Here is a 25,054-nt window from a genome sequence, read left to right as displayed (position 1 = left end):
ACTCCGCATGCTATAACTCGATTTCTATAGAATCGAGTTTTAGCCCCATTTCCACTACAAAAGCTCACTTCACACGTTAGCAACCACATTCTAGTGCAAAGAGTTCCCACCATTGCGTTTTTGTAGAGCAGGATGGGACGAACCTATGTTGTGTTTAACGGTCGTGTTCCAGGCATATACGACAGTTGGCTAGATGCGAGTAGACAAGTTCATAAATTCCCAAACGCCAATCACAAATCATATAAAGATCGAAGGGAAGCCGAAGCTGCATACATGGAGTATTTGCATGGTAATGGTATGGGCGTGCATGGTGGTGCGTCTACATCGTGGGAAACTCCAAACATATCAACCTCAACTCCACCTAGCACTTCTCAAAGCGAAGGAACCAACTATGGCAGTGGAGACATTAGGCACACTTTGTTAAGGTATCAGTTGGAAGTTGCCATTGAGGAGCGTGACCACGCAAGGAGGATCGCAACGTTGAGTGCAAACATGTTGAATGAAGTGGTGGCTCATGTTGTGGGGGATGATGAAGTTGATGCACCCACGAGACAACGTACGGATGCATGAATGCAAAAGTACGACTTCTTGTTTCACTGGCAGATATGTATATATGGAAAAATAACCTTATTATTTTTGTTTTTGGACTACTTTGGTCTTATTCGGTCCATTATATCTACTTTGGTCTTATTCGGTCCACTGTGGTTTCTAGGAAAATCGGTGTACTACATTCTATTTACTCTATTTGATCCTATTCAGTCAGCTTTGGTCGTACCCCGTCTATTTGATTAACTGCAGTCCATTATTGTGTAGTTACAAAATACTACATCAGCCTATACACAATGAGCCACGATTAACGAATGTACATGACGTAAAAAACAACAATGAATTGCATAACCTCTACATGAACGATTTGGAAATCCTCCTCGTTGGGGGATTCACTGCAATCCATACCAATCAAAGAAAATTCAAAGTTTAAAAAAGATAGGATTGGAATTATTCATACATGATAAATCGTCCAACATTAGAAAATTATCTAAATTCTTCAAGTCAATTCTGAAAATTTTAATAGCCACAATATAGAAAGTCCAGAACAAAATGACCATGAATAAAAATTGACACCAACCAACTAAAAAAACAAATAACACAGCTATATAAAGGTTCTTGAATCCCAAACACAGTAAATAAAACCCTAAAATTATGATGTACCTTGTAATATTATTCAGAATTAGAAAAAAAAAATGAACACTTAAAATTTAAAAGTTACGTAAAAAGTGAACATTACATGGAATACTACAGGTTTCAATAGATACATTACTATATCTTCCCTCTAGCTAGCTCCACTGGACAAAACAGGTTCATCTTTATGAGAGTGGTCTTGCCACTGCCAATTCTGCCAACAATACGTATTTTGTGCCCTTCCTCAAATGTGCAACTGATCCCCCTCAGAACAAGTGCATCAGCCTATATTTGATCTGTTTTATCAATGATATATAAAGCCATATTATAAAGCCAAGTTTGAAGCAAATAACACAACTCTCAATCATGTGAAGATAAATAAAAAACCAGTCAGATTGGTAATGAATGCCAAAGCATTAGTCCGCTTAGATAAAGTCCGGAAGAGCAACTTCAAATCAAGAATCAATCTCACTTCCGTCAAAAGTGCAAGCATTCCTTTCCCACTAAATACTCCACAGGAGACAAAGAGGTATCATCATGTCTAAATTTTTTAGCAATCAAACCATGTAAAGCACTAAACATATGAGGATTACCCATGTCAACAGTTTGGTTAATTAATGCCAACTTATAGATCAGAAGTCTTATTAAATGCTTCTTCCACTTCTAACTTATAGGAAGCTCAAAGAAAATATGTTTGATGATCACCAAACAGACATGTAAGAAGAAAATTTTATAGCATCGTTAGTTTGCAAAATCTACAATTATTTTCATTCCCACATGATTTCAACACATTGCAGATAAGGATATATATATATATATATATAAAGCACAATGAAGGCAAATAAATGGAAAAAATACCTGTATGCCCAACAAAAGTATGTGTACATTTGCTTCCTCTCCAAAGTTTTAAAGTTGTATCACTTGAACCTAAAATCGTGGTAGCATAAAAATGAACCCCATAAGAATAGGCTCTGCCTGTAACACAGCACCTCCTCCTCTATCCCAAGAATAGGTGGAGGTTGACATCATAAATTCAAGACCCAAAGGATCTAGGCGCACCTATAACTTAACAAGCGGAAAATTAAATTTTAACCTTCCATTCGTCAGGGAAGGGGCTTGTGGGAGCACCAAAAAAATTGTGTTATATTGCAATAATTTAGTGAACTCATATAACCGGTCATTTGTAAGGCATGTCCAACCCATAACATCATTCTCCTAATTAAAGTCTTACAGGTCTATACATTTTATACCCAATTGCGTTTAATTTTAACAATACCTTCTCTCAAGTAAAACGTTCTCTTAAATTGTAATTTGCAGTTGCATGTACACTAGTTAACAAATAGAGAAAACCAACCATGTAGTAACTACATGTGTACATTCCATACTACTCAATGTATTAGAAAAAAAATAAATAAAGCACATTTTTGTTATGGTGGACAAAAAACCCATCAAATATGTTGAACCTGGGAAGTATCGAGTTTGTATGGTCATCATATAAAGAATCTCACAGAGGGGTTCCCCCCTCTGTGACTAACACCACGGAACTCATGAAAGTAAAATACAATTTAACAGTTCATTTATTGCACTGAATACAATAATATATTTGAAAAGCTCTTATTTAATATGTTGCAATAAATTCTGAACAGAGTTCCTACTTTTATGGGAACATGCTAATGTTGATATGATTATTGGGTCAAACTGTAAGCTAGACTTCTATGTATCCTGTGATCAATTAAGGTGACCTACAGGTCAATATCAACTCAAATGCAATAGAGTCCAGGAAATTTTTAATTAAAAAGAGAAAAAAAAAAAAAAAAAAACCCACCCAAAATCAACATACTCCGACCTTTGGATCTAAGAAATCCTTACTTTGAAAAGTAGATGATTTGAAATCATCCCAGCAGCACCTGAGATAGCAATATTAATTAATATCTTCTAGGTTTTTGTCTCTTCTTCCTGGGGCCTCATATTAAAAAGATTTGTTAGCTGTAGTCATTTTGGATTAAACAATGGAAGAAAAGATCTACTGATGAGCCCCATAAGTTCATAGTGAAAGACATAGTTGGATCTATGCATTCCAATCTGATGTAACCAGTTCCAACTACCAACAAAATCTAAAACAATATCTAGCAGAACAGTCATCTACTGAATCATATTATACCTGTAACAAGCTCGCCTGAAGGCAGCTTTATGAGTGCTTGGATTGCTGCCTTATGAGCCTCCCAGGATTCTGAAGGTTGGCCACTTCTCCGAGTCAATAATGTGCTGTGGTGAAGGAGACATTAGATACTAACCGAAAATTATTGAGAAAAATGCATATACCTTTGTAAGCATAGATAATAATTCAAACCCAAAAAACGGCAATACACAAACAATAAAAGTAACATTCAAACAGTATGCAAATTTTTCATTAATGCCTCCATCATTTCATTAAAGCAAATGATGGACAAGATTTGATTCATTGGCCAATGACACACACAACATATATATATATACTGAAAATCATAAAATAAGAAGGCTAATTGATGAAAAAATCAATAATCAATTAAATGTTTCTCATTGGGTTCCCAATTTGCTACCAAAATGAAAAGGTAATATATACAATGATAAATAACAATTACAAACCCCAAGAAGCGAAAGGAACAAAACATGCACACATAACTAAGATTTTTGCCGTTTTCAGCTTTGGGTAAGTTATATTGTGAGCTGCTCTAGAACAATGCTAGAAAAAAATATAAATTCTATTCTCCAAAGTTCCTACTAACGAACTTGTAATCAAATGTACACAGATCTAATCATTCTAGAGAGGAGGGGATTTAAAGGAGATTAAAAATAAGAAAATGGGAAGGAGGATGTACCAATCTAGGAATTGTAAGGAAGGCGAATCAGAAAATTAGGAGAGAGACACATACCTAGCCAAGCATTGTAGAGACTCGGATAAATGATTTGCTACAAAGGAGTTGGTTCTGCCATTGATCCGCATAAACTTCGTCATCAAACTCTTTTACAAAAAGTATCAAATTACTTCTTTTTGCTTATCAACAATACCACACATTTGTTTCTCACAAAAATAACAAAAATAACAAAACAAATTACTCTCTTACAACCCACTTTACTGTAGCTAACAACATACAAAAACACAAGAAAGTTTGGTTTCAAATGAATACCAATCCAGACATTTGTCAAATTGTAATCAAAACTCCAAGTGCAGAAAAACTTCCTAATACATCAATAAATACAATACGCCTTATGGGTTTTCTCCAAAATATCAATTTCTTGACAACAAACACATTGACAGCCAGTATTCTCCCCAAGCAATGATCCAGAAATAGATGCACAGCCACCAAGATTCTCCCCAATTAGTAGAACATTTTGCATGCTTATTCCACTCACCTATACACATGAAGAATAAGCACACAAGGACAATCCAGCTCAATGGCCTTTTCGTGTCCACCATTGCAGTTAGGTCTAAAAAAAAAAAATACGAATTTAGAAGAAAAGTGAAACGTAACTATGCAGTCACCTATAGGCAGGAAGTATAAGCATACACTAAGGCATTTAATGAGCTTTTCGTTTCCGCCCATATGCCCTGACAGGTCTAATCTTACCTGTTTCATCAGACACAACAGCATAATTAAATTAACATAATCAATCAAATGCACAGTACAAGTAGCTCAAGAAGATGGGAAGTGTAGACAAAGTACATACCATCACCGGTCCTGCAATCGGGAGCATGCGTACGCGGGCGTCGCGATCTTCGCAAAGCCTCCACCGGCTCAATGTCCTCAGCCGGTATCTGCTCAATCTGTACAGCCTCTCCGTGGGCGGTTTGAGATGGAGCTGACATGGTGGGGTCCACATGCACTAGAGGTGGGGTGGGCATGCCTGGTGTGGGGACAAATATGCATCCACCATCATGGGCAGATCCACTGAAAACTAGGGGCGACATACGAGGAGGGCCCTCAAAGTCCGTGCTAGCACCATGGGATGTAGTGTGGGCTGGAACAGTGCCCTGATGATCGACGCTATGGGATGGCCCAACACCATCGCCAGGCGTGCATCGCGGTGTCCTGCCGTCGTCATCAGACAGTACCCAATCAGTGCCAAGCCATGCCTCTTCTACACCCTCCTCATTCCCTTCCTCGTAGATGGGAGCCAACTCGGTCGTACGGCTGCGACCAGCTTGACCACCTCCACGATGTCCACCCCCACGAGACCCACCACGTTGCCCGCCACGAACTGGGGCCTGTGTATCAATGTCAACTGCTTCTGCAAGCGCATTCGCCAATTTAAGTCGGCCTAGCTCCTCCACAAGCTCTAGTGTAAATGTAAGGTCAGTGTGCATGTCAGAACCTTCATCGCACCTCTGTATAGACCTAATCATTGTCCGAACCTACAAAACAAGGGCGTCATAAAAGCAAGAACGCAAGTATGATGCAAAACTTGGATAAATCTGTTCCAAAATCAAAAGAAAAAGTAGCAAACATAGCTAATGAAATCCTTATATTACTTATAATTATGAATCATCTTTAAAAAGACAGTGTTTAAAAATAGGGGTTGGCCCCCCCTGTGCAAAAATTTATAGTTCCAACCCAACACTCAGGAATTTTCAGTTTCCTGTTATGTTTATCGCTATGCAATCTAAACATTGAGATAATACTTTACAAAAACACGTATAGTTTGTTGTACATAAGTTCAATCTTAGCATAAGTGAAAATATCAGAATTTCACTTCTGTATCTAGGCTTCACTAGATTTACAACTCCATTAATATCACATTGCAATCAGGACACATATTTTGAAGTTATTATTTCCTAACGTACACGCCCAAATCAAATGAATTGAAAATATCAAACGTAAGCTTCAAGTTTCAATTAAGGGAAGTACCAAAAACTTAGAACATATATCATACTTGAATCTAGTATAAATGCACATCTCCTTGCTGCATACTTGCAAGATTTTAAATGACCTTTAAGCTGTTGGGAATTGCATTCTACCAACAGTTTAGTAAGGGACTTCCCAATCCTAGAGGTAATATCTATCAAGGAATATGTAATACATTAATCAGTCCTGGAGGAAAGGCTATCTAAACTATCATGAAATGTGAATTTATCACTACTACACAGAGTTGCACCGTCCATTTTAAAGTACAAGCCAACCAAAAACAAAAAAAAAATAAACAAAAAATAAAATAAAATACAATAAAACCCAACCCAACCTACCCTTTTTAAAAGTTGAATGTAATTATATGAACAAAGGTGTGGTCATCATTAGTCATTGCCCATTAACCATTCCTCATGCAAACAAATTGGATCAAGACAAATTCAGTTTGTTATGAACAACTTAAATCATGCAGTATTTAGATGTAAAACATAATGACATATCATGCAGTATTTTTTGACTTTAAAACAAAATGACAGAGAAACTTATAGAGATGTAACAACGATAATTATTGTGGACTTTTGCATGCATGATAAAGCTGCTGAGGATATTTAATCCAACAATGGTTTCATCCATAAAATAGGAATTGTTGCCTCACCATGAGTTCCCAATACGCAGACTCTGGTGCTATGTACCGCCTTGTGTGGTGATTGTACCACATCATGTACTCAACGAGATACGTATCATCATCGTCTAGGAGATCGGACCCGCGAACTACATTCACTCGGTTGGCCCATTGCCGAATAAAGGGATCATGTTCTACCTCCCAGTTCTTCTCCCATTTACCCTGAAGGGATATCTTGTGAAGGGTAGTCGACGTATCCACGACACTTGGAACTAGTTGCCACTCCACTATCCAAAAGAATATCAACGGCACCTCCACTATCCAAAAGAATATCAACGGCACCTCGGCCCTCCAAATATGCTGCCCAGCAGTGCAATACGCAGGTAGGGAGCCTAGCGTATGTGTGTACGGCTCCCATACAATTTGCATAAGTAGATTATGTTTGTGATAGTGAGACATCATACTAATTTAACATTATGTTTGTGATATGTAATATGCAAAGCATGGAATTTCTTGCTTCTAGTCGTACACAAAATCTTCAGGGATTATTAGGCAGAAACTAAAAGAACAACAAAATTGACCTGCAAAAAATATTAAAAGATCTAGGTTGTTCATGTCCACCATTTTTAGCCCCATGTTCATATGCTGGACAGGGTTCAAAGCTAACTGACACCATCAAATACTAGGGTTTTCAATCTGAACCAAACTTAGAGGAGGGTACTAGAGCATCCTTATGGCTGTAAGATGAATCCAAGTTGATGATTTCGCAAAATCTTTTTATCGTAATAGAAATATTGTGCTACATTAATTGCATTAGTCATTAACAATGTTTCAATGAATGAGAACAAAATGACTATTATAAGGTCTACTGAAGACATTGCATTTCAAGTACCACTTTATATTGCAAGAAATGGAAGCTATGTAAATTATTACATGGTATAATCCTCATCAAATACTGTTATTATATTTCTATGTAAATATATATTTCTTATAAATTTTAGTGTTGGAAATTACGCAAGCCTTTTAGTTATCTCAAACTAATCATGTCAATGTCTAAAATTACATTCCTCTTGAAGAATATGGTGAGCAGCATATTTTGCACGCTTCTAAAATTATATGAATAAAGTACTCGTTAATAATCCATAGCTTTTAATAATTTTAGGACTATTAAGGCAGCTAAAGTGGGGACAACTTAAGGAGTTGCATGCTGCAATTAAATTGTGCTCTCCAACTTTGGTGCAAGGAGCACGAACTAACTTTTCATTTAGGTCAACAACAAGAGGTAATGTGTCAAGCGTCTTTATGTTTTCTCATATATCACTGATTAACAATTATTTGTTTCTTTAAACTTAGGCCATTGTTTTCCAAGAAGACAATCGAGACTGTGCATATTCAAAATATACCACTTGAATACGTAAATCGAAGTCAAACAGTATTCTACTAGACTGTAAAAATATAACCTTCAATTTAGCAAAGGTAATTTATAACGTACAGTGTAACAATGTTTTTTGCATCACAATAACAATGTTTGTAATCCTGGATACCCCTATGTTAGAAGAAGAAATACTAAATTGTCTACTTATTAGGCAGAGCAATAACTATGGTTTTAAGCTCATAACATTTTATTAATTAATTACAAGTGATTTCACAAGCTTAATTACAAACCGTACAAGCTTAAATTTTATTTGTTTAATCAAATTTGTAGCATATATTGAGACTATATGCAAAAACAACCGACTAAAGTAGAGCGTGATAGTAATCTGGTGCAATTGTACATATGAAACTTCTAGCCAAGAGAGTTCGATCGTACCTATGAAACTTATATCTATGCCCAAATGGAGCTCACACACTAAAACCACCTGCAGCACCAGTGGCGAACATCAATTGTAAAGAGCTTAGATTCACATTGACTACCTATGAAAACACCATCAACTAGAACATCCCAAACGGATGTTTAGATAACATAAAAGTTTATATTAACCTTAGATGGTCACTTAATACTAAATATTGCTATGTTCTATCACAGGGGTAGTGAAATGCATAAACTCCAAACATTAGTAAGTTTTTGAAGGCAAAGCAACAATTGAGACTATCTTCGGTGCTTACTCTGGCATCCTAAACAACCCCAAATCTCACAAAGGGTTTAACCTATACCCTGGACTCTCGAGTTCCTAGTGGGGGGGCACTAATGGCTTTGTATTTTGGAAATTTCACAGTGTGGACCCAAGCAATGACAACCATCCAGCATTGGACAAGGACAAGCTATGGCAATGGCTTAGCCTATGGTCACTCTATGACATTCAAGGCAGAGTAACTCCATCCTTTAGTTTGCTTAATTTCAAATTTCAATGAAAGCCAGAGAAGTGATCATGCGTTTTACGGGCCAATGATCAATAATGTCATCATTCCCTCTGTTTCTGTACTTAGGCCAAAAATGCAAATTGGGGTTATATTTTTGCTCTCATGTCATGATTACACAATAATTAGATAAAATTTTCGTAGTTTAACATTTGCAGCTTTCCCAACGTTCTAAATTTAAAGAATTTTATCATTTTATGAGATTTAACAGCCAACTATATTACAACAGTGAAGAGAAGCTCTAACTCAGCAAATTTAATTCAACGAAAATCTGGAATATAATTGTGGTAATATCTAAGTCAACCACCAAAACTATAGCGAATCCAGAAGGTGTGAAATATTAATAAGCTTCAACAGTTCTAAAAAAAATTTCTATTTTAAAGCTTTAATATTGAAGTATAACAACTATCAAAGATTCAAACTCTCTCTAAAAGAATTATGAGCACAAGTCTGGGCTAACCTGTTGAGCAAGACTCTAAAACGCATGTAAAGAAGCAGAAAGTGCAAAAACAACGAAGAAGACAGTGAAGCAGAATTCATGCAAGGATTAGGGAAAGAAAAAAATTTGGACCATTTCTCGATTTATGCGTGTCATCCTTGTGCAGGGGCCATGCGTTTTGAAAATATCATTTGTATTCTAATATGCCTTGATTCCCTTGTTCTGAAAAGACCCATATTTGTCAAGTTTATAGTAGGAAATTTGTTGTTTAGAATTTAATTGATATCTTCTACGTTTACAATCATTCGCCTTATATAAAGTCTTAAGAAATATTGTTTTGAAATTTTTTAGTTCATTTTCATAGCAGGCTAAAAGTTCTATTTTCTCATGTTAAATAGGTTGAAACGGTGTATAATGACATAATCAGAAAATGAACACAAACTTTTGATTCAGTTAGTAGCTGGAAAGAATTTAAAGATGTCATCGTCAGTTTCGAAGATGCATCATTAAAATCAAATGAATTACTTGAGCACACAAATACAACCAAAGACAAATCTGATTATCTTTGGTATACTATTAGGTAAATTCATTTCTCATTGAATTATAACCAATTACATAATCCAATATGTGCGTCTTCTCTTCATTGCATCAGCTTAATGACATTTGTAACAATTGGTGGAGTTTTTGTTTTTTGGTTGCAACACAAGTTTGAACTCACTGTCTTGCACTAAACCAAGACTTCATGCTCAATCTTTTGCGCATGTTGCACATGCTTCAAACATCTTGGAAAAGGGACAATTTATTCTGTGTTTTTTTTTTTTTTTTTTCGGTGTAAATCACAAACGTTTCCGTACATAATGAAGAATATAGCCAAATTCTACTTTATATATATATGACTAAATTTATATATAACCCATTGATTTAACCCAACTTAACCTGAGTCATGTGAGTTGGGTTGCATTGGAAAAAACCCTTCAATCCAACCTAATTTGGAAAAAACCCTTTGATTTAACATTCAAGAATTTTTTACTTTTGTTTTACTTTATGTAAGGACGAGCAAGTATTCATGCAGGTGCTACAAATGGAAGTTCTAATGTGAAGTACTTCACGATGGACATTCCAATTGAGTTAAATGATGGGATGGAAATCCAAGTATCAAACAAAATGATTGGATGGTATTATGAAATCAACTCATTCCTACAACAATCCAAGAATTCAAAATAAAATAAAAATTGAGGGAAACGAAAATAAAAGCATGTGCGGTGCATTTGAGGGAAACGTGCTCGGCCCGTAGTCATAAGAATTGAGGGAAACGTGGTCATAAGAATTCAAACTAAATTAACCGAATACCTGCTCGGCCCGTACTGTAGCCAGTGACGCCCGGTACGCAGCAAGGACGTGTGTGGCATGCTCTGCGGTGCATTTTGGCCCGCTCCACCTACCAAACATGAGGTGTCGACAAATGCTCATTACTGAACCTTACATTTAACAAACTTTGCTTTTATATTTCACATCCATATACTAAGCATTGATAAGTTTCTTTCGTTTGTTAGTTTGGCATATTTTTAATTATATGAAAGAGACAAATAACGAGAACTCAATGAACGTACCTAATGGCAAGGGGCCTTGAGTGCACTGGCGGTAGAGGCGGCCTCACAACAGGGCATAATTGTGGGAACCTTGAATAGGCCTATAGCTGCACCAACAAGAGTGCTCCTCCAATCTGCATCGTATCCTTCTTCGATGCACCACAAAATTGCCTATACAGCCAGGCCAATGCTGCACTACCCCAGCTATACCGTCTCGCATTGCTGACTGGGTTGAGCAACTGCAGAGGCAGCAGTGAGACCCTGTCCGCAGACCTGTCCATGAACAAGAGGGCCCCCATCCGTACAAGTAGGTGGTAGCGGGCATGTTGCTGCACGACTTCGTCAACAGCGTCCACAACTAAGGGATCGGCAAACTGTGCATCAAGCCAGGTGTATCTTATCCTCGCCCCAGCAAGGGTAGACTTGTTTGAGTTTGGTATCGGGGGTGGAGGTTTATGGCCCAACAACTGTTCGCACAGCTCACTCCATTTGTAGTCTGTCTTCCCAGTGACAGGCAACCCATCCACCGGAAGCCCGAGCATCACCTCCATATCTTGCAAGGTGATACCCATTTCTCCATGGGGTAAGTGGAACGTGTGCGTCTCTGGACGCCACCGCTCAACCAACGCCGTGATCAAGGCGTGGTCGACCTCCATATCAGGAACCTTGAATAAACCAGTCAACCCTGCTGCATCTATGTGTTGCATGATACGTGGATCTAACCCACCCTGTGGCAATACACATTTACGGCGTCGAACCTTTATCATGCCAGGCGCCTCCTGCACACGGACGAGTATTGTGTTAGGAGATTAAACACGAGGTAATTATAAAACAAACATGTATTAATAATACTACTACATACCTCGTCAGCGGCGCACCTCCAAAGTGGACTTGACCGATGATTCGGCTGCTGGGCCAACTGGGTATCCACATCGGGTCCAGGCCGCACTCTATCTAGTGCCTGCATATCTGACATGGCAGCAAATACATTGTTAGCAATTTTCTAACAAGTAAACCACATTTAATATAAAATAAAAGCATAGATTCAGTAAGACATTATATTTTGAGCACAAGATTTTCAACATCACTTCTTAAATAAATAAGAACTTGCCATAAAAAAAATTATTTCAGAACTATTTAAATCACTTCTTAAAGCTTCGGATAATTATTAATTAACTATTTATGAAAATATAAGTTATAACACCACTCGATTTGCCAAAACCCCTCATCAAAACCCCAAGCACATTTAAACTCATTAATGAGAAAATCATCATTACAGCATATAAAAGACAACAAAATTCTCATCTTCATTAGTAAATTTACTACTTCCTTAAGTTTCAACAAAATAATCAAAATCCCACACAAAACGCAACCTAACATTAACCAACATCAGAAAATATTTCAGAGGGAGAGGACCGTACCTGTAATCAGCGGCGGCGGGAACCAACGACGACTGATGGAGACTCGAGGAAGAGTGGGGAAGCCTGATCGCAGAGCGAGAGAGACAGAGTGTGGAGAGAGAGTGATGGCAAAGAGCGAGGGAAAGAGAGTGTACAGGGAGAGCGAGTGACTGAATAGCGTTGTGAGACGTTAGGGTCCTATTGATTCAAACCGCTGAAAATAACTCGATTTCCAATTTCCCGAGTTATGACCGTCTAAACAAACATTTTTTTATTGGGAAAAATTCGAAGTGTCAGAATAACTCGACTATACAAATATCGAGTTATTCATTAAAACTCGATTTCTCTATTGTCGAGTTACAAAAGAGGGGCAATTCCCTATTTAGTTTCAGAAAGAGGGCAAACGAATGTTTAATTTTCCAAAAAAGGGTATTTGCCCATTTTCTCCATGAAAAAAGTATTAATTGATTTATGGTTTCCTAATGACTATTATGATATACTAGTTATACAAGTGTTGATTATAAATCTGTATATTCATATGAAAATCAATATGTTCACAACATGAAAGGTCAAAACCAAAATTATCATAGCCAAGTCCATTTATCAAGTAAAGGAAAGAGTTTGAGGGTTGAGAAGAAGCAGCCTATTTCTAGAGAAACTTTTGAAGTAGTAAAAAAGGTCAAGACTTGCCCAAGTTGTTGAATTGAAACTTGAAAAGAAGATTGAGTTGATTGTGGAAGATTACAGAATAGAAATCAAGAGATAGTAATTATTGAGAATATTGTGGAAGATCCACTTGAGGTCAAAGGTGAGGACGAGTCCATAACTCACAACCCCTAGGTTCCAGTTGATTTATTGAAGTCGACTACACAATATGTTGATTTTCTTGGAGTAGAAAATTTTAATTTTATTATCAACCCATTTTTGATTGATGTTGCAAATAAATTGAAAGTAGATGAGAAGAAATTTTATCCTACACTTTATGAAGGATTCAAGTTTCAGAGCCTAATCAAGTTATTAAAGTACTCGAAGTATTTGTTTATTTGGAGTGGAAGATTTCATATTTCAAAGATGAGCTCGAGGACGAGTTTATTTCAAGTGGAGGGGTCTGATGTAGGACACAATTTACTATTTAATTATTGTAATTTATTATTTTTAGTATTTTTATGTAAAAAACTTTATTTTAGGTTTAGATGATTTATTTCCTTGTTTTTAGGTGCATAAAAAGGTCAAGACTTGCAACAAGTTGTTGAATTGAAACTTGAAAAGAAGATTGAGTTGATTGTGGAAGATCACAGAATAGAAATCAAGAGATAGTAATTATTGAGAATATTGTGGAAGATCCACTTGAGGTCAAAGGTGAGGACGAGTCCATAACCCACAACCCCAAGGTTCCAGTTGATTTATTGAAGTCGACTACACAATATGTTGATTTTCTTGGAGTAGAAAATTTTAATTTTATTATCAACCCATTTTTGATTGATGTTGCAAATAAATTGAAAGTAGATGAGAAGAAATTTTATGCTACACTTTATGAAGGATTCAAGTTTCAGAGCCTAATCAAGTTATTAAAGTACTCGAAGTATTTGTTTATTTGGAGTGGAAGATTTTAGATTTCAAAGATGAACTCGAGGACAAGTTTGTTTCAAGTGGAGGGGTCTAATGTAGGACACAATTTACTATTTGATTATTGTAATTTATTATTTTTGGTATTTTTATGTAAAAAACGTTATTTTAGGTTTAGATGATTTATTTCCTTGTTTTTAGGTGCATTTAATGCTTTTTAGGTCAAATTTGGTTTCTGTTATGGTTAGGTATCAATTAAGAGTTATTTTAAAATATATTTTCTTGTTTTTCAAGTTCTAAGGAGCTCTTAAAAAGGCCCCTAAGTCTGTAAACGTTTTTCATAGTTTATTATCAATAAAAATTCAAACTTGTGTTTATTGTGTTCTCTGGTGGATTCCAGACCTATCACCTTGTGGATTCAAGGAACCTTTCATGGATTCGAGGTTTACTACCAGGAACTAACAGTTTAGTTTTTGTCCATCAAAGAGAGCATCATGTGTGCTTTCTTTAGGATTTGATACCTACTGATGTCGCGAAAACCTAAAGAAAGCACACACGATGCTCTCTTTGATGGACAGAAACTAAACTGTTAGTTCCTGGTAGTAAACCTCGAATCCACGAGGGTTCCTTGAATCCACAAGATGATAGGTCTAGAATCCACCAGAGAACACAATAGACACAAGTCTAAATTTTTATTGATAATAAACTATGAAAAGCGTTTACAGACTTAGGGGCCTTTTTAAGGGCTCCGTAAAACTTGAAAGAAAAGAAAATATATTTTAAAATGACTCCTAATTGATATCAAACCATAACAGGAATCAAATTTGACCTAAAAAGCATTAAATGCACCTAAAAACAAGGAAATAAATCATCTAAACCTAAAATAACGTTTTTTACATAAAAATACCAAAAATAATAAATTACAATAATTAAATAGTAAATTGTGTCTTACATCAGTAGTTCAACTAACATCCCTTAGCATTTTTAAGTAAAGAAATCTAGCATTTGAATCACTTTTCTATAACCACTGAATTATCTAGCATTTAAATCCCTTTGTGGCTACAGATATAGCATAGGAAGATTAAAATAAAATAATAAAGAAACCCCCCCCCCCCTTTTTTAATATAAAAAAATTACTTTTCCCAAAATTTTCTATAAACTTCTTCTTTAACTAACTTAGAAAGTAGAAACAAAAATCATTCTTGCTAAGAGCCTTGTAAATCAATTGATTGACACACTTTGATATTTTGAAATAAGATATTTAGGATTCAAATCATCCATTCCCCTTATACCTAATTAAAGATGCATTGGTGTAAAAATTTAAAAAAAAAAAAAAGAACAAAGTTTAGGGAAATTTTAGATATATGACTTGAATGCTGATGAATCAAGTCCGAGGGGATAACCACACTTTGTAAACTCAATGCATGCATCATTTATTATTCTCGGATCCAATTTTGTTATGTATGGGTCCTTTGTTCATATCCATTGGCAATAGGGGTTAAACCGTTTAAGACCATAGGTTGAGCCCCAAAGCTTTCAATTAAATGAATGATGTTTCCATCGATGGCAACAGACCAGTATATTTTAATTGTTATCCTAACTTTGCTTTAAGCCTATCTGACAGAAATATTATGGATGCTTTAACTCTAAATGTAAAAACAAATGGTTATTACATGAAAGAAGGCTCAGAACCTTTAGCTATTATTTATAGAATTTATTATTAACTAACGAAAACCACTTTAGACCCTAAATCCATAGTTGACCCTGATACCATTGACTACCCAGGAGAGAGCATAGCAGTAATATGGAAGCATAAACAATGATAAAATAGTTGATAAAGAAGAGAATAGCAAAATAGATATAGTCAATAAATTAAAACAGGGTATGGAATATGAAAACTGAAACAAATAAAATCTTACTTGAAAATACTTCTGTCTTTGATTAAAACTAAAAACTTCTGTCTTTCTTACAAGCTTTGAAAATAAACACTGTCTGAAGAGTTACAAGATTACAAAGTAAAATCTGTAAAGGGTTACAAGATTGTCTGTCTGGAAAGGTAAGGTTACAAGATTACAAAAGAAAGTAAAGTACAAATGTCTTTCAGAGAGGGAAAGGGAAAGCTAAAGTCTTTCTAAGGGAGAGAGCTATCTTGGATCTATTGGACCTTGGAATTGAAATGGAAATTTTGGACCTGTAAATTTGGACCTGTCTTCTGTCTTCAGAGTCTGTCTATTTATAGATAAAGTGAACCATGGTAAGTCTTCAAAAGTAACCTGAGTTAGGTAAGGTGAACTCAAGTTAATCTGTTGGTAGAATCTTGAACAGTAAAAGTCTATCTTGAACAGTAATAGTCTATCTGTCGGTAGAATCTTGAACAGTAAAAGTCTATCTTAAACAGTAACTTTTCTATCTATGAGAATCTGCATACAAATAATATTCTGCTAAAATATCTTTCTGGATCTCTCTGCATTCTGTTATTTTATCTTTTGGTCTTTTGTCTTCTTTTTTGTATCTATCTGTCTCTTGTCTTCTTTTTGTCTCCTTCGGTCACATGAGCCCTGTAGTTTGGAGAGGAGGATAGAGGAGGATTCCATCTGTCTGTATCTATTGGAAACTAATCTAGCGCAAGGGGATAGTGACCTGGCGCAGTGTCTATCTTATCTATTATTTTGTCCAACCACTTGAATACACTGTCATTTTTGACCTTGTATTCTGAAGGGATATTGCCTCTATTGAGACGCCTTCATGCTTTAACTAAAATCTATATTAGAGATTTCTATTTTTGGCAGAATTTGGTCTGAGATTTTTGAAAGTTCAAAAACGTGTACAAAAACACTTTTGAACGTTTAGACCCCCAAAAACTAATTTAATCAACACACGCAATATGTTAAACAACTAGTGTGCGGAAACTTAACATATGCTATAATATGGAATTGATTAAACAACTATCTAAGCCACAACAAAATAAACCACAGCAGATAATGTAAAGGCAGAGATAGAGAGGAAGGAAGATGCAAACACAGAGATAACACCCGGATGTGTTATCGAAGAGGAAACCGAAGACCTCGGCGAAAAACCTCTCCGCCGCCCTCCAAGCGGTAATCAATCCACTAGAAAATACAGTTGGGATACAAGGACAGCAATAGACCCTCCAAGCCTAATCTACCCAATGCACCTAAGCCCTCCAAGCTTCTTGCTCCAACGAGGTTGCGCCGAACCTTTTTCTTTTCTAGCTTTCCGGATTCCGCTACTACACCGTAGCATCAACCAATGAATATTGGCTCCTTCCTAACTGCTTCCCAGAACCCCAAACGTCTGTCTCACAGAGATGATAATGGTGAGAACCAGGTTTGGTATAATGCCTCTCAAGGATTTGACAATGGAGAGGAAGAGAGTGAGGGAATTTGATGAGACTCTAAGGTAGAGATTGTGGGTGAAACAATCTGGTTTTTCTTTAGGGTTTCTCTCTCAAAATTCTCTCTGGAAGCTCCCTTTTAATCGTGGGTTAAAAGGGTATTTATACTGGAGTGAAGAGGAATGCGAAACGTCAGGTTTTTCCAAAACAGGGGTGGCTCGCGGCTTGACCTCGCGGCTTGACTAAGTCGCGAGTTCCAGTCGCGAATTAACCGTATGGCCAGTTGTCCTGTTTTGTCCTGTAGTGCTCCAGCTAGCATGACTGTTCATCTTCCAGCATGCTTGGCACGTGTGCATCTTCTGGCGGGTTGAAGCCGCGAGTCCACCCGCGAGTCCCAGCCGCGACACTCTGTTTTCTTGCACACTCTTGAGCAATCTTCACACTATCTCACTCACTACCCTTACAACAATCCCACCTAAATACAGGGTTACTAAATGCTGAATTACAAGCAAATTTGGCACGGAATAAAGCCAATTAGATAGTTGAATAAATTCAACCTTACAATCTCCCCCTTTGGCTATTCCGTGACAAAACCCTAAAACAGACTCTAGACTTAACATGTGAGTTGGGAACAGTTGATCAAAACTCACTCACACCTAACTCTAGAAGCTGTGAAGCACTTGAATCATATGAACATAGACTCCTGAAACACAACAATACACCATGATCATTGTAAGCAGAAAATTATAAATGCATATGAAACAGGCAATATGAGATCAAGCAAAGATGGAGTTAATAAACAAACCATGGCTTGATCAACCAAGTGAACACCACAAGGTAGTGATCACAGTGTTCATTCACACTTGGAATGAACACAAGGACATACAAGTTAACAAGCACAAGGCAAGACACTTGTATGTTCAACACTCAACCAATGCATAGCACACAAGGCATATGCATCTAGGAACAATCCTACAAGGGCACAAGAGTGACAGTACATAAACCAAAATGCAGAACATTTAGATTAAAGTACTGATTTCAACATAGCATAAAGGCTGCACTTAAGCATGGTACATACCACAAGGCCTACAAACTATGCATAAGACAATAACCCTAAAAGCTTACATAAGCATATGGGTACAAATCAACAAATACCTGAATAACAGTTTTACAAAACATAATATATCAACTTAAAGAGAAGAAGGAAACAACAAAAAAATAAAGACACTCCCCCTTAGATAGTGACACTCCCCCTTAGGGTAATATCCTCCCCCTCTGATTATGCCTATCACTCCCCCTTTTTGTCATGGAATAGGCTAGTCATCCTCTTCTAGTTTTCTCTGAATTTGATCCAACTGAGTCTGAAGAGAAGTAAACTTCATATCCCATCGGTTGCTTTGATGGTGTAGAGAAGCAGTGAGTCCAGACATCTTTGTATTCAACTCGTGGACAGAGGAAACAATGCGATCAAGTTTCTCATCGAGGGAGAGATTGCTGAACTGAGAGTTACTGTGAGATGCAGAAGTTTCTGGTTTGGCTCTCTTCCGACTATGTCCAACACTTGCATTGTATGTACGCATGTTGATCGGACTCGGTTTGGGGATAGGAGACTCATCAGCCGTTGGATAAATCCCCTTGAGCTTCAAGATCCGTGAAATGAGACTGCAGAAAGGAATGCAGATCCGAGACTCACTGCGAAGAACCGTTTTGCGCAGAACATGAAAGATGTGAGCACAAATGTCGATTTCTTCATCAGAGATTAGATCATGAAGAAACAAAGCACGTCCGAGATTCATATACCCAGTACTTGATAACGGGTACAAATTGTGAAACATCACAATTGTAAGCACTCGCAGTTTCGGAGAAAGGGAGGAAACACTGATGGATTTGCCATTGGGTGAGAACTCCAAGTCTTGACCAAGACTTTGTTTGAGAAGCTCCTCATCAGGACATAGATCATCATAGACCGGTGAATGACGAAAAATGGGTCTGTTGATGTGAAGAATTTCTGCCAGGTATGTAGGAGAGACAGAAAAGCTCTTTTGCCGAACCCAGCACTTAAGTTCATCCCCTTCCACAAGTGCGTTGGCATAAAATTCCTTAACCAACTCTTCATACACGATATCCGGATCAGAGAGAAGGTAATTCCAATCCTTGTGAGCAAAACATATCGGAATGTCAGTGTTGTGAAGTGAAGGCAGATCCACAGCTCTCTCTAGTAATGGTGTGGCATGAAGAAAGAAATTCTCATATGACTGATAAGCTGAGTATGATCTGAACTTATTGGGATCGAATCGCTGTGATGAAGAGCGAGTCACTTTCGGGAGAGGTGTGTCTTCATCAACATCAATTATGGGTTCCTTCCCTTTGGAAGAACCTCCTTTCACAGCAGCCTTTTTGAATGGAGACATGACTAGTCTGTATTATAAACAAGGAAAATGACAGAACACAATCCAACAGACTATATCAGCAGTGGGTTAGTGAAAATGTAGGAACAATGAAGAAACCCTAACAGCTGGATGAGAATGGTCAGAAAATAACAATGAGGGACACCAAAAGCCCAAATTAGAACTACACAGTAGAGAGATCAAATATAACCGTATAATCAGCTGCAAAAGGACCAAAATCAACACCACATCAACAAGATACCACACAAGATCAAAGTGAAACATGATAGCAACATCAGATCAGACAAGAAATAGCTAACCCTAGCTAAGCACATGATGAAGAATACAACCAATCAAAATAAATTAGCTCAAAAACCATAAGAACAGGTTACCATAAGCTAACGATGACATCACAAAACCCATCACAAAACCCACACTCAAAAGTGAATAATCCAGAGGGAAAACCATGACAACAGGAAAATTAGAGTGCAAGACAAAGAACCATACCTGTGAGTCGACGATTTTTAGCTGAGAAGAAGCAAACAATGGAGATCGACAATGGAGGCACGGTGAGAAAGGGAAAGTGCAGAAGAAAAAGACAATGAACAGTCACAAAAAGATCGAGGGAAAACAGAAAATTTTAAAAACTGCCCCCGTATGTCCAAAACACGCGATTTTCGCGACTGAGACAAGTCGCCACACAGTCGCCAGATTAAGCCGCCAAAGAACACAAAAACAAAATTTTGAAAAAATTTTTCTAAGTGTTTTTCGCGACTGGAAGGTCTACCCGCGAGTGAGTCGCGGGCTGAGCCGCGAAAATCTCTGAGTGAATCTCGCGACTGGACCTTCCACTCGCGAACAAGTCACCAAACATGACCAGCGAAGATGTGACTGAGGCTCACGACTTGGCATACCCGCGACTGAGCCGCCAAAACAGGGCAAAACTGTATTTTTGAAATTTTCAGATTTTTCCAACAAAACACTTTCCAAAAACGCCTAAAATACTCAAAAATCTTTTTGTGCTTGAATTAACAAAGATTGAGCATGTGAAAACACATTTTATCAAGTACAATCACACAAATGAATAAGGCATTTATTGAACATAAACTTGTGTGTTGTGTGTGGATATCAACAATGAGATAGTCCTTTGTCTAATGTGAAGCTTCAATGATCAATTCAACCAAGGCATACACAATTAGCACTAGATCATGTGACCAATCTCAATTATAGAAATATGAATATATGACCTCCCACATAACTTGATAATCATAACTTGGAGTTTTTCATTTGACTCCACTTTCAGCCTTAACATTTTATCTTTTGAGGCAATCATCTCTCATTGTGAGAGGGATATATAACATTTCTCTTTTGAAGAACAGGCCTTTGGCCTTTTTGAAAGAAATTTCACTTTTAATATAAGGTCGCTTACCCTTTTTCCTAGTCAAATACTAGAATGTGCGACAGGCTTTTGCAGCTCAATATCTCTTTTCATTTAGAGATTTACATTTGGTGAGCTCTTTTTAGCAAAAAAATAAAAAGTGGGAAGAGATATAGACACAAGTCTATGCATGTTTCAAGATCAACATAACCATTCACTAATCATTCATGACAAGCTTGAAGATCTATTTACAACAATCACATAGATTTCCAGATTTTTCCCATAGTGATATGAGTGCATGAAAACAAGCAATGCTCGAAAATGCACAAAGCCATTAGCACAAAGGTACAAGGCAAAATGAGTTTTAAGACAAAAAAAAACAAAAAAAAAATCAATCAAGCTTTTTGATTTTCAAATTTTTATGTAATTTTTGGATTTTTGACTCAAGAAACAAAAAGATTGATAAAACACAAACATAACCAGCAGTAAACACAAAAGAACAAACAAACAAGAAACATGTTGCAAAAAAAAATGTGTGCTCCAACACAGACAGATGTAACAAAAAATGAAGCACACAACACACAAGAGAGTCAAGGAATTGTACCGACACCAATGGTCTTACGGAGTGATTCAAACCGTGGACCATCGAGAGGCTTGGTGAAGATATCCGCCTTTTGATTGTCAGTGTGTATGAACTCAAGACACACAACTCTTTCCTCTACCAAATCCCGAATGAAATGGTAACATATCTCTATGTGTTTGGATTTTGAATGCTGAACAGGATTTTTGGAAAGATTGATGGCACTGGTGTTGTCACAGAAGACACACATTGTTTCTTGAGGAATTCCATAGTCATGAAGTAATTTCTTCATCCAAAGAAGCTAAGTGCAGCAACTTCCAGCAGCGATGTACTCTGCTTCTGCAGTAGATAGAGACACTGAATTCTGCTTCTTGCTCATCCATGAAACAAGATTGTTACCAAGATAAAAACAGCCGCCTGAAGTGCTTTTCCGATCGTCTACACTGCCAGCCCAGTCAGCATCCGAATACCAAGCAAGACACGCATTTGAGTCTTTTGAATACCACAGACCATAGTTTGCAGTACCATTCACATATCGAATGATTCGTTTAGCAGCAGTCAGATGAGATTCCTTCGGATTAGCTTGGTACCTGGCACAAACGCCCACACTGAAAGCAATGTCCGGTCTACTTGCTGTAAGGTAGAGCAGACTTCCAATGATGCTCCTATACAATGTGGGACTTACTTCAACTCCTGATGAATCCACATTCAGTTTAGTGGAAGAGCTCATGGGAGTGGAGGCATGTTTTTTGGAGTCTAGGCCAAACTTCTTGACAATATTTCTGGCATACTTCTCTTGAGATACAAATATACCCTCCTTCTGTTGTTTGACTTGAAGACCCAAAAAGAATGTGAGCTCCCCCACCATGCTCATCTCAAACTCCTTCTTCATCTCCTCAGAAAATTCAGTAGCACGATCTTCGATAGTTGCTCCAAACACTATGTCATCAACATAGACTTGTGCCACAAGGAGATAATCTTCATCATTTTTGACAAATAGAGTTCGATCAGCATACCCTCTCTTGAAACCTCTATCTAGAAGATAATGTGTAAGACGATCGTACCAGGCTCTAGGCGCTTGTTTTAAACCATACAGTGCTTTCTTCAATCTTAATACATGATCTGGAAAATGAGGATCCTCAAATCCTTTTGGTTGCTCAACAAAAACCTCTTCATTTAGATATCCATTCAGAAAAGCACACTTAACATCCATTTGATAAAGTTTGAACTTCAAAGTGCACGCAATGTACATGAGGATTCGAATGGATTCGAGTCTTGCCACCGGAGCAAATGATTCATCAAAATCCACCCCTTCTACTTGTGTGTAGCCTTGAGCCACCAACCGAGACTTGTTTCGAATTATCTCTCCATCTTCATCAGTTTTGTTTTTAAAAATCCACTTTGTGCCTATAACATGAACGTTCTCAGGCCGTGGAGCAAGTTCCCACACGTCATTCCTCACAAACTGATTCAGCTCGTCATGCATTGATTCAACCCAATTCTCATCTAGAAGAGCCTCTTCAACCCTCTTTGGTTCAAACTGTGCAAGATAACAGTGATATGTTACATGATTGGCTAGCAGAATATTTCCTTTCCTGAGGCGAAGACCGTCATCAAGTGATCCTATGATATTACTTTCCGGATGATTCTTGAGAATTCTTGAGGAAGGCCTTTTTGAAGTGGAAACTTCATCACTACGAGAGATAGGAGGATGAACTTCTGGAGGAGTAAGAGGACTTGAAGTTCTAGACATCGATCTCGTTTCCCTTCTTGGGTTGATGGGAGTCGATTCTACTTCTGGTATAGGTTCTTCACCTTCTATATCCAAAGCTTCTACCTCAACATCAGGCTCTTCGGTGCTCGGCCCTTCTACATCATCAATCATTTCCACCTTAGGTAAGGCATCATCAATCTTGACATTTATGGATTCCATCACAGTCTTTGTTCTCTTGTTGAACACTCTATATGCTCGACTTGTAGTAGAGTAGCCAAGAAAAATACCCTCATCACTTCTTGCATCAAACTTCCCAAGATTCTCTCGATCATTTAAGATATAACATTTACTTCCAAATACCCGGAAATACTTCACTTTAGGCTTCTTCTCATTCCATATCTCATATGCAGTCTTCTTTGTACCAGCTCGAAAGAAAATCCTATTGCCAATGTGACACGAGGTGTTGACAGCTTCTCCCCAAAAATTTTGAGGTATTTGCTTATTAAGCAACATGACTCTTGCCATCTCCTGAATCACACGATTTTTTCTCTCTACCACTCCATTTTGTTGTGGAGTTTTGGGAGCTGAAAACTCTCTTTTAATACCATTCTTCTCACAGAAGGACTCGAATCTTGCATTCTCAAATTCTCTCCCATGATCACTTCTAACTTTGGCTATTGGAATCCCCTTTTCATTTTGTAGTTTCTTGCACAGAATCTCCAGCCTCTCACAAGCTTCTGATTTTTCTCTAAGGAATTCAACCCAAGTGTATCTTGAGTAGTCGTCCACAATGACCATAATATATCTTTTTCCCCCTAGGCTTTCAGTTCTGGTGGGCCCCATCAGATCAACATGAAGTAACTCCAAACAACGAGAGGTGGCTATCACATTTACCTTGTGATGACTTGCCTTAGTTTGCTTCCCCATTTGACATGCACCACAAATGGTCTTCTTTACTTTTCCAAACTTAGGAAGTCCCTCGACTGCTTCAAGTTTGGAGACTTTGGCTACTTGTTTGAAGTTGGCATGCCCAAATCTGTGATGCCACAGCTCCAACATATCCACCCGAGCACTTCTACATGATATTGGTGCCGTGGGAACTATTCCATAACAGTTATCCGTAGTCCGATTTCCTTCCAAAACCTGAATCCCCTCTTTATTGATGATCAAACATCCTTTCTTGGAGAATTGTACCAGGAAGTCGTCATCACAAATTTGAGTGATGCTCAGCAAATTCGCCTTCAGCCCTTTTATGAACAGCACATCTTTCAACAGAGGCAAACCGGGTATCTCGATGGTTCCTTTGCCTAGGACTTGAGCATGGCTTCCATCCCCAAAGGTCACATAGTCACCCACCTTTTCTTTGAGTGACTTAAACAGTGACTTATCCCCTGTCATATGGCGAGAACACCCACTATCAAGATACCACAAACATGCATTAAACACCTTTAATGAGGTATGCACAAATAGGTTCACATGTGACAGACAATCTTGACCTTCAAACACAAACTCATCATCAGGTTTCATGCTACTTTTAGATTGATTTTTCATTTTCAGATTCTCAATCATCTCACACAACATTCTATTCTTTCTTTTATATTTCT

At 37.5% G+C, this 25,054-nt stretch overlaps 1 protein-coding gene, 2 long non-coding RNA genes and 1 pseudogene across 4 annotated transcripts; all 4 read right to left on the bottom strand.

Moving 5' to 3' along the window:
• Window positions 1-1,233: 1,233 nt before the first annotated feature.
• On the bottom strand, window positions 1,234-3,440 carry LOC126725296 (uncharacterized). Of its 2 annotated transcripts, none has more exons than XR_007655393.1 (3): window positions 3,341-3,440; window positions 2,038-2,106; window positions 1,234-1,475 (listed from the first exon to the last, which is right to left on the bottom strand). It is a non-coding gene; the product is annotated as an uncharacterized LOC126725296 (long non-coding RNA). The 2 variants fall into 2 exon arrangements; XR_007655394.1 differs by having other exon boundaries at window positions 1,234-1,464.
• Window positions 3,441-9,601: 6,161 nt separating this feature from the next.
• Window positions 9,602-9,712, bottom strand: LOC126731979 (U6 spliceosomal RNA; annotated as a pseudogene).
• A 1,459-nt stretch (window positions 9,713-11,171) lies between these two features.
• On the bottom strand, window positions 11,172-11,642 carry LOC126727903 (serine/threonine-protein phosphatase 7 long form homolog). The gene has a single exon (XM_050433801.1). The coding sequence runs from the start codon at window positions 11,640-11,642 to the stop codon at window positions 11,172-11,174; it is 471 nt and encodes a 156-aa protein (XP_050289758.1).
• Window positions 11,643-11,682: 40 nt separating this feature from the next.
• LOC126725298 (uncharacterized) lies at window positions 11,683-12,699 on the bottom strand. The gene is made up of 3 exons (XR_007655401.1): window positions 12,492-12,699; window positions 11,933-12,039; window positions 11,683-11,849 (listed from the first exon to the last, which is right to left on the bottom strand). It is a non-coding gene; the product is annotated as an uncharacterized LOC126725298 (long non-coding RNA).
• Window positions 12,700-25,054: the final 12,355 nt, after the last annotated feature.

The sequence above is a fragment of the Quercus robur genome, chromosome 5 (assembly GCF_932294415.1).
Source record: "Quercus robur chromosome 5, dhQueRobu3.1, whole genome shotgun sequence".
NCBI lineage: Eukaryota > Viridiplantae > Streptophyta > Magnoliopsida > Fagales > Fagaceae > Quercus > Quercus robur.
This window is presented reverse-complemented; position numbering and strand designations above follow the sequence as displayed.